This window comes from Perognathus longimembris, chromosome 8 (genome assembly GCF_023159225.1).
Source record: "Perognathus longimembris pacificus isolate PPM17 chromosome 8, ASM2315922v1, whole genome shotgun sequence".
Lineage (NCBI taxonomy): Eukaryota > Metazoa > Chordata > Mammalia > Rodentia > Heteromyidae > Perognathus > Perognathus longimembris.
The window spans coordinates 18986648-18997830 of NC_063168.1; the positions used below are offsets into that span (position 1 = coordinate 18986648).

The 11183-nt window shown below is 35.0% G+C and overlaps 1 protein-coding gene across 5 annotated transcripts in view; it reads left to right on the forward strand.

Annotated features, from left to right (window-relative positions):
- Positions 1 to 11183, forward strand: part of Ehbp1 (EH domain binding protein 1) — a 270123-nt gene that overhangs the window by 221633 nt on the left and 37307 nt on the right. For all 5 annotated transcript variants that reach the window (XM_048352600.1, XM_048352599.1, XM_048352602.1 and 2 more), the window contains 4 exons: positions 52 to 176; positions 2589 to 2727; positions 2878 to 2984; positions 5515 to 5638. In XM_048352600.1, coding sequence (XP_048208557.1) covers positions 52 to 176; positions 2589 to 2727; positions 2878 to 2984; positions 5515 to 5638 — 495 coding nt within the window. The remainder of the gene's footprint in view (positions 1 to 51; positions 177 to 2588; positions 2728 to 2877; positions 2985 to 5514; positions 5639 to 11183) is intronic.

Genomic DNA, 11183 nt, shown 5'->3' on the forward strand with positions numbered 1-11183 from the left:
TAGAGCAAAATAAATCTTACTTGTTATTCATGGTATTTGCATATTTAACAGACCAAAATAGTAAGTTGGTGGACTTGAAGCTGAAGAAACTCCTAGAAGTTCAGCCACAGGTGGCAAATTCACTTTCCAGTGCTGCCCAGAAAGCTATAACTGAGAGCTCAGAACAAGACATTAAGGTAATTCTAATTGAACACTTGGCTCAGTAGCTGTATATTCTTGTTTCTACCGACACTTTATGTATCCTAATGACAATTGCTTATCAAATTCTTTACATTAAAATCAAGATTTAAGAACTTGTATTACGAAGTCAACAAATTTAATATGATGTAATCAGTTTTCATATACTGTTTTTCAGAGAAACTCTTCCTTTCAACTCTTCCTTTCAAACTCTTCCTTTCAAGTAAAATCAGAGGATGCATAGAAACTATTAGTTGTATATGTATAAGTTCTATATACGTATTTTTCTAAGAAGAATATTACCAAATTTAGTACATTTTCCTACCATCTTCAGTTTTCTGTGCATTTAAGTGAACTGCCGTTTGCTATTTTTAAGAGTCTATTTTACTTGAATGTGGTAATGTAATTGAATGTTTTGTGCCATTATGAATCTTGCTTGATATAACATTTTAGCGAAAATGACACATAATATAAATATCAGTTATTGTTATTAGTTACACTTTATTATCTCCATCCACATGTTCCCTCATTTCCTCATAGTGTACCATTAGTATTTCTCTAGCTTTAGGGCACTTTAGGTTCTGTATAACTTTTTACCCACCTGCGGACTATGTGGATTGCCCTGCTGACTGAAAGGATTTCCTTGCCCTGACACAGAGATGCTTTGAAGTCCCAAAACAATGACTTTCATTGCTTTTCCCCTATATTGTGGGTTTCTATAAATTGGTGATGAAAGTGTGTGGCAGCAACAGAAGACTTTTGGTCTCTATCTTTTAACAAAAGGAAGCCTGGATCAGGTCTGATTTTTTGCGTTCAATTTAGCTTTCTGCAGTGGATTTAATGCAGAAAGAAGCTGGCCTACGAATAATACAATGGATTGAAAAGGCTAACTGAATTAGTGGGTTTAGAGGAATACATTTGTAAAGTGGCAGAAGTCCCTACTCATAAAAAGGTTTCTTAAGATGGGATTTGCTAGCTAATTACACTGATATTTTAGCATGTTGCTTGGACTAAAATAATTTAACTATGTTTGTTTATTTTGATAAAGACTTAAGTTTCAGACTATTGGGTAGTTATTATAATATCAGTAAAATTCATATAATCTTAAAAGTAAAAGCCAAAATTATTTCTATCCTAATTTCATCTAGTAAGATAAAAGAATGATATTAACGATAAGTGTGTTAGATACCTTTTTTTAAAATAGAGTATCTCGTTCTTACAGTTTAATCATCTACATGGATGATATTCATTTTGCTCTCCCCAGAGCTCTTATGAAGTAATTTTTTAAAATTTATTCCCCCAAAAAGGTGTGTTTTAAGTAGATGCCTTTGTATGAATGTTTTTTAGCTAAGATTTTGAAAATGTTGTTTATGAAGCTCATATAGAGTCCATCTGTTCTTGAAGCTTCCAGAATTGATTGGTTTTTTTATGTTTATGATAAAATGCAGTTTACACATTTATTAATGAGGCATTCTGTGTTTGTGGAAAAGGATAAACTGTTACCTTCCCTTGAGAATTCTGTATCCCAGGCCTCCTTGAGGCTAGAGAATAGGCCATTGGAGGGCTCCCTCATTACTGATTGTCTCAATGCAGAGGAAGGGCAAAGTCTTGGTAGCTTTTGATAACCAGTTTCAGCATTCAGCAGGCTTAGCTATTAGTCATGCATCTTAGCCTTTCCCTATTTACTTTCAAAACACTTAATAAAAATAATAAAAGATTAGGTATAAAATGAAATATTTGTTTGGTACACAGCACCTCGGTATCTGCAGCTTCCACACACTGCAGTGGTTCAGTCTTCTGGGATATTTCTTGTTGATAGAACCATTTGAATTTGTTACCAGTATTAACATAGGAAGCTCCAGAAAAGATAATTGTAGTTTCCTTAGCTGTAAAGGGCTTACTTACAAATCTGGCTTTGGAAAGTTATAGCTGATGAAATGCAGTTCAGTGGGGTAGTATTATAATCCTACCTTTTAGCCTTCATCCTGCATTAGTGGTTTATCTCAATGGGCATAAAATTAGAAACTATTTCTTCTTGTCCTACAAGTCTGTGGGACTGCATAAACTGATGGGACAGAATAGTGGGGGCATAGGAGGCAAACATGGTTTTTAAAACATTACCTTTCAGTAAGAAGACGCAAGGCTCACAGTGTCTAATGTATCTAAGTTATCAGTGATGTAAACCATGTGTCTCAAAGTGTGTGTGTGTGTGTGTGTGTGTGTGTGTGTGTGTGTGTGTGTATGGACAGTAGAACTTGCTGTAGAGCAATTTTGAGTACTTCAAAAAAGCTTTCTAAGAGTTTCTAAAGTCTCTAACTCGGCATGATCATAAATTAGTAAAAGTTGCCTTCCTTATGTGTAATTTCATGTTCATAAGATTAGAATTGTTGTACCATGTATTTTACTTTTAGAATGGCATGGAAGATCTCCGGACTGAGAGATTACCAAAAGCAACAGAACGTTTTAGAAATCCTGTTGTGTTCAGCAAGGATTCAGCAGTCAGAAAAACTCAACTTCAATCTTTTAGTCAATATGTTGAGACTAGACCAGGTATGAAGACTTTTTAAATTTTTCCATCTTATGATTTTAACAATATTTAAATATATATACATGTATGTATGCTGATAATGTAAATCCACATTTCAATACACAAATATCAAGCTTTATAATAATTTTACATGTCTTTCTCCTTTTTTTAAGAGATGAAAAGGCAGAGATCAATACAGGAAGATACAAAGAAAGGAAATGAGGAGAAGGCAGCGATAACTGAAACTCAGAGGAAGCCATCAGAAGATGAAGTGCTTAATGTATATTAATTTTTTGTGTGGTTTCATGATTGCTGATAATTCCAAACTGTATGTGGAAATAGTGCCTTTATTTGTTAAAATGAGATGTTAGGTTTTTTAAGATGTCAATCTCCACTGCATTCAAAGCAGAGTGAGAGGGGTGCACTGTTGAATTAGTCTGCAGTGTGGTGATAATTGTCAGATAAAAAAAAATGAATTTTTCAGAGTTCCGAAGCCCCAGCTTCCTTGAGACATTTCCATCAGGGCACTTCCCATAAAGAGATTCCAGTATTGATCTACCGGGAGGATTTTAATTATTACAATAGCAGATACCGCAGAGCTGCAGTTAGAGGGAAAAGTCACATGAGACCTGCTAGAATTTCTCAGCCAACCCATTTTGTTGGCTTGGGTTAATGGGTGTTCAACCTTTCCATTATCCAGATCAGCCGTGAATTACTAGCTGAATGATGTTTGCATTAATATAATATATATGGTAATTTCTTCACTTAATTAACGGGGAGGTTCAGCTCAGTAGGGGTATGGGCTGATCATGTGTAAAATTGATTTGTGAGGGAAATATTTGATAGACCGCAGGGAGAAAGCTGCTTTTGATGGACAGCTGCGGGACAGAAGCAGGAAGAACAAGTTTCTACTTGAATTTTTGTGTGGAAACATAGCTCTCCTTAATGTTGCTACTTTATTATCTAGTTTGTCCAAATATTTTCATAGTTGTTCCGCCTTTGTTGGATCTAAAATCTTTATAAGTACATTCAGAGTTACCAACTGTCCTTTTGGACTCTAAATCTTACTCACTTAAGTTATTCACCTTTAGATCTGGAGAGATCCAAGTACAGAAAATATCACTGGTATATCCTGATGAATTGGCATAACTTACACAATTACAGAATACTTGGATATACTATATGTTCACACTAAAGAAATATGTTGTTCTCCAGTACTACAAAAGGAAAAGAGATCTGATTGTGAAATTTGTTACTATTTTAATTTCTTATCAGTAAAAGCAGTGAAGTTTACTTGTTTATCACTTCCACATTCTTATATCTTTGATATTCATACTGTCCTTACAAACTTTTGTCCCTTTGGATGGGATTGGAAAAAAAAAAAAAACAGGATCCTTTAAAAATGCTCTGCTATCTGGTAAATACATTCAAAAAACAATCACTAGATTATTCCAAAAACTGTTTAAGATAGTTTGACTTTTTAAATCAAACTTTTCTGAAAAGTATGAATCCTGTGATTTCTTAAAATATTTTAAATTTAAATTTGTCAACTGCCAATTTAACAATTTTAATTGAATCTGTATGTGAATACAAAGTATTTAGTAGTTCAGAAAGTATATAAGCATAATGAGAGTTATACGTGTGTATTGATCATAAAAATTCCAAAATGTGCTCATAATTTACATAACTCTTGATGTGTTTATTGTTTAAGGAGTTCTTGAAGATAATTCTTTGTAGTTTCTGAGAGAAAGGAAAGTACTTGACAGAAGATTATATACATTTCTTTCTCTGAATAAATGTTGTAATTGCTGATGACAGTAGTAGTGGTGGTAAGAGCAATCACATAAGCAGCTCTTCAGTATGCCTCAGCTCCTTAAGTCCCTTAGCCCTAGAAATGTCAAAAGGTAAACAGGAATTCCAAAGGAGGCTATACTTAATCAGTTTATGTGAGAACCTTATAAATAATAACCTTGGTCATGATTCAAATTTATAGTGTCAAAATAACAATGAAAGATGTACTGTTACTTTATAATAGAGCTCCTATTTCAAATAAACCTTGCAATGATAATTTTTTAATGTAGATGGTTTTGAAAAGTAGATTTTCAGATTGAAATCGAAATTTAATTATATGGAAGGTTAATCGAATCATTCTGTTCATTAGATCCTATGTAGCAGGGTTTAAAACCACCTGTCAGTTTACAATTTACAGTTAAGAATAGTATATCAAAAAAGTGATATGTTTAAGTATAAAAGCTAGCTGTAAAGAAAATGAGATATTGCAAACTTTATCATCTTTTAAAGTATTTCACGTAGTATAGTTTCCACCCCCCCCCAAAAAAAGGTCTTTCTGACTTTGTATTTTTATAGAACAATTCTGATTCTTTCTGCATGAATAATTTAAGGATCGATGTACTTTGTGTTTTATACTTTTGAATGGAAGGTTTGTTTTGATAGTCAGCAAAGGCAAAATTCTCTTTTATCCTGGCCCATGCCCCCCCCCAAAAAAAATTGTGACTGAACTCATAAGGAAAAATTTAACTCCATATTAGCTTTTTAAATACAGTAAATCTAGGTGCATAATTACAAGCATAATGCTAAACAGCTGAAATGTTCACTATTTGCAAAAGTTTGGCATACATAATACATATGAAATTTTTCTAAATCACGGGGAACAAGTCACTTCGGTTCTAAGGTTGATACCAAGGGTGTATTTGGTTCTCTAGGTAAGTGCTTTACTAAGTGTTTGTAGAAAGGAAAAATGCAACTTACAAGTGATTTTTTTTTTCCTTCCTGTTTGTTCTCGTTAACAGAAAGGGTTCAAAGACACCAGTCAGTATGTTGTAGGAGAATTGGCAGCACTAGAGAATGAGCAAAAGCAAATTGACACCCGTGCCGCGCTGGTGGAGAAGCGCCTTCGCTATCTCATGGACACAGGTACGGTGCCCAATTACACTGTAAACAGTTTTGGCAAATTGAGCGTTCACAAACTCTTATAGAGTTTTGGAAGTGTGAATCTTTGAAGCCTGAATGTTCAGCAAAACTGCCTTGAAAATAAAAAGGCTGCGATTTGCAGCCACCTCTCTGGGCCCTGGTGATAAGAGTGCCTTCATGGGAAGTGATAACTCGCCCTGATACCGTGTGAGCCAGCACTATTGAACAGTGTGCTCATCCATGCAGAGTTGGAATACACATCTGTGCCTCATTGATATGCCACTGCTTAAAAAAAAAAGTAAGATCTTTACTGTTCTACTGATTCATTGGGAAAAAAAAAGATTTGGCCAGCTAAAGCCATGTACTGCATGAAACAGAGCACTGTGCATAGGGGACGGCTCTATGGACTAGATCACTGAAATTTGAGAATACTATCTGGTTACTGATGCTCCACAATTTTTTTTCAAGAGAACAGGTTTTTAAAAGTCTGTAATACTTTGTGTCACAGTTGCATTTGAAAGGATTAAACTATATATCAAGTTTTATAAAGATGAGTTAGAGCAGCAAGTTAGATTTTAACCAGTGGGTAAGTTGGCATTTAATGCTGATTGCCGATGGTGATGGCATAGATATTAAGAGCACAAGTATTAGAAGTGTGTGTGTGTGTGTGTGTGTGTGTGTGTGTGTGTGAAGTTCTTTAAAATGCTATTTCTCGAAAAGGATAAAAAATGAGAATTAAATTCAAATCTTTCATACCAAATTTAGGGTAAATTATATTATGAAAATACGTCAAAAATAAAAGTGACAATCTCTCCCTTTAGTTATTTTAATTGTTTTGCCATGTGAAACAAGAGCAACATGACATACATGGGAAAGCTTTCCTGGATTTTTTTCTTATTTTCCAAAATTACTTTTATAATAAAATAACTCCTTCAGGAAAAAGGATTTACACAAGATATTTGAAAATGCATATTTTAGTGAAATCCAAAGATCCTAGAATGTAAAGAGTTATTTGGCTTTATCTGGCTCAGTGGTTTTCAGACAACTCTGTGGAGCCCCAAACTTTCTTCAGAGGCACCTCAAGGGGACTGGCTAAGTAAGAGAACAGAAAGCTGATGGGCATCTGGCTTTCTTGCCTTATTTCAAGGAGAATGTCTGAGTGAGTTTATTTTATTTCAAACAATAGGCTTCTTGGAAGAGTTTGAAGAAAAGGTTCTGTTGCTTAAAATTGAAAAGCAAAAATCTCTTGGAGAAAATGATTCTTTAATCCTCTCGTTATATAGGTCCAAGACAAAGGTATGGCAAATGCTTAGAGTCACACAGATCACCAAGTGTCCAACCTTGGACTAGTATTCAGGTCGCCAGAATCCTGTCATATGAGACTCTTCTCACCACACCATATACCATGTTTATCATTTTCCTAGCAAATTATGTGCCTGCACCATCATGTACATACACCAATACTGTTTTACATTTGAGTTTTTCTTTTGGTTTATAAAGGGTTTTAAAAATATTTGCTGTATTAGATGTATAAAAATGTAAATGCTAGATAATGTAATTACTCTACTACATTTAAATTATTTCCTTTAAGTATTTTTTAAAAGTTTAATTTTCTGTTTTGTTAGCAAATAAAAGTTACTACCTTCTTTGATCATCGTGTTAGATAAATTAGGTTTTTCTCTACAAGAAGCCTTGTGCCAGTAGTTTAAAAAAAAACAAACTAGAATTTCTATTTCCTTTTTTCTTTTACATATAGAGCCTGATTTAGAGTTCTAACCAAAATAGACTCAAATTCCTCTTCTAAAAGCACATATCAGTAGTAAAGTTTTGAAATTGTCCATTTCATCTATAGATCACTTATGATCTGAAAGACAGTCATAAATTAGAAATTGATTCTAGAATCATATTAGTAATTACTATATACTTTTTACCCAGGACAAATTTGATTCTGACTAGATCTGCTATTACAGATTCAGACTAAAACTGACTGGATTTCTCAACTTGCATTACATTGGTCTGTAACTTCTTCCAGCATAGATAAAATTTTTAATATTTACCCTCAAACTAGTCAGTATCTGAAATATGGGATAAAATAGGAAAGCAAAAGAATGTATGTATTCTTTCATTTTAAAAGTACTTTTTTTGTGTGTGTACTAGAGATTTCAGTGTACTCTCTGTATCTTAGCCTTAGAATGAAACAGCTTATTCATGCAATGAAACTGAGGTTCAGATAGAGGAAATGACTCATTAAAGATCAGGAAAAGTGGGCTGAGGATATGGCCTAGTGGCAAGAGTGCTTGCCTTGTATACATGAAGCCCTGGGTTTAGTTCCAAAGCACCACATATACAGAAAATGGCCAGAAGTGGCACTGTGGCTCAAGTGGCAGAGTGCTAGCCTTGAGCAGAAAGAAGCCAGGGACAGTGCTCAGGCCCTATGTCCAAGCCCCTGGACTGGCAAAAAAAAAAAAATCAGGAAAAGTAATACTCTTCCATTTGGTCACAAAAAGAATAGAAATTAATTTATTCTTTTAAAATATTTAAAGGAAATACTTTAAAAGTATATAATACATTTTCCAGAACTTACAGTTTTAGTTCATTTTTATTTTATTAAGTAGTTGTACAGAAGAGTAGCCATTTAACAAAGCAGTTTTGGAATACAATATATCTTGATCAATGTTATTCCTTTCAACTTTCTACCCATCCCTCTCCTTCCCACCCCTTCCCTCACTCCTCTTAATTTTGTAGGATCTATACAGGAGATTCTTGACTGCATATATATTTTTTATGTGGTAAAGTCAGGGTTAGGGATTGGACCTAGGCTTTTAGACTTTTTAATTCTTAACTTCAGTCTCTTTTCCCACCACATTTTCACCTCACTCCCAGCCAGGACCCTTTTCAGCCTTGAATTCTCCATTCTCCTGCCTTGGCCTCCCTAGTGCTGGGGTTACAGACAGGCATCATAACACCTAGTATCCACCATATATTCTGTGTGTGTGCGTGTATTTCTCTGTGTGTGTCTGTGTGTATGTGTGTGCACTTACCAGTACTAGGGCTTGAACTCAGGGCCTGGGCACTATCCCTTAGCTTTTTCACTCAAGGCTGACTCTATATCACTTGAGCCACAGCTCAGAAATTCATTCTGGTGGCTAATTGGAAATAAGAATCTCATAGACTTTCCTGCCTGGGCTCACTTTGAACACTTTCTCAGTTCTAAGCATCCTGAGTGCCTAAGATTACAGACATGAGCCACCAGTGTCCAACTTTCCATATCTTCTTTAATGAAGAAAATATACTTCACCTGTTTTTTGTTAAATAATATTCTATTGTGTGAATATTTCACATTTTGTTTATCTTCAATAATAGGGCATTGGATTATTTATACTTTTTGCCTACTATGAGCATTTATCTTTGATAAATTTATTTTTGAGGTATCTTTAAATATCTATTTCTAGTTCATTTATCTTTGATAAATTCATCTTTGAGGTATCTTTGAATATCTATTTCTGGTTCATTTATCTTTGATAAATTTATCTTTATGGTATCTTTGAATATCTATTTATGGTTCTTTTGGATATATAACTAGGATTATAATTTCTAGGTCATAATACTTCTATGCTTAATTTTAAATACATTGTGAGATTTACTTAAAAGTTAGAATATTTTTTACAAAAAGAACACTGTTGTCTGTGTTGAAAAGCCCTACTTAATTCAAAATAAAAGTAAATTATGCTAATGGCTATTGATCTGCATCCTACGTTCCCTGAGCAAAAGCGACTCCAGGTTTTACAGACCTTTACTTGACTTTGAAGTTTTTCTTCCTAAGGAAGTGTGGATGGTGGCCTAGGCTTCTGGACATTTCTCCTGGCATTTTGGCAGGAGGCTTCAGCAAGAAAGTAGGAAAGAAATATAAGAAGGAGCATTAGTTTGTCATGCAACAAGAAAAGGAGCTGATGAGAAGGACAATTGCTGGGGAAATGCATATGTAAATGGCAGTGACAGAGCAAATGTGAGGTTCCTTCTGGAATTGATGAATTCATTCTAAATCATTGACAGTGTGAATACTTCATAGCATTGTAGTGTGTTTGTGTAGGTGTGTGAAATGGTTGAGGAGAAATTCTTGTTTCCACCTGAAGTTTGTAATGACTGACAGGGTACTGGTTGCTACACCTATAATCCTAGCTACTAAGGAGACTGAGATCTGAGAATCATGGTTAATAGCCAGCCTGCACAGAAAAGTCCATGAGATTCCTATCTATAGTTAATAAAAGAAAAGCCAGAAGTAGAGCTATGATTCAAGTGGTAGAGTGTCAGCTATGAGTGGAAAAAGCCAAACAAGAATTTGAGACCTTGAGTTCAAGACCCAATACTGGTGTGTGTGTGCGCGCGCGCGCGCGCACACACACACACACACACACACACCTACTGTCTTAGGGGACAGCAAACTATTTAGTTCATATATACCAAATATGTTCTGAGCTTCCACTACTTGGATCTGTGTCCAAATGTTGTAACCTTTGCAAAAATAATTTATAATAATGATGAGCCCTTTTAGTGAGCTACAGATCACAGTACTATGATAAATGGTGTTCCTTTTCCATTTCCAATCTGTTTTCATTCCTTACTTAAAACTTTCTTAGAACTTTATTATCTAGACTTGTAGTATTTTAATTCAATGATTTTTCACATTAAAATCCCAGCTACTCTGGAAGCAGAGATCAAGAGGATTGAAATTCATGGCCAGCCTGGGCAAAATGTTATCAGGACTGAGTTTCAAAAACCAGGCTGAGCATTGTGAGTCATGTCTATAATCACAGAGGTGTAGGTAGAAGGACTTCAGTCACAGACTAGCCTGCACAAAAAGTACAATATCCTATTTAAGAAATAACATGCAAAAATGTGATAATATCATACCTGCCAAGCAAGTGCTAGATTCTAGAATCAGGAGGAAAAAAAATAAAAAAAAAAAACATAAAAGAAGCTAGACACTGGTGGCTTGTGTCTGTAGACCTAAGTACTCAAGAGACTGAAATCTGCAGGATCACAGATTGAAATTTATGGAGAAAATTCCATGAGAGTCCAACTCCAATTAACCAGCAGAAAGCTGGGCTGGAAGCATGACTCAAGTGATGGAGTGCCTGGCCTGAGTCCACAATTGAGTACTACTACCATCATTGCCCCATGGAGGGTGGGGAACAGGTGCAGGTACAATGAAATGTATCTCGCTACTTTATATAACCATTATGCATTGAGTGGGAGGATCTTGATAAGCTTTAAGTTCCTGAACCAAAAATACTGATTTCATAACTTTTTTAACTTCAAAAATTCATCTGGCCATTTCCAAGTATTAAGTATACTTAGGGAAAAAAATAAAAGAAATAACTCCGTGTGTACTGGCTCAAACTCAAGACCTCATGCTCTTGCTAGGCTTTTTTATTATCAATTGGGCCATGCCTCCAGTTTCAGCTTTTTGCTGGTTAACTGGAGATAAAACTCTTGGATTTGCCTTCTTGGGCTGGCCCCAAATTGTGATTCTCGGATCTCAACCTCC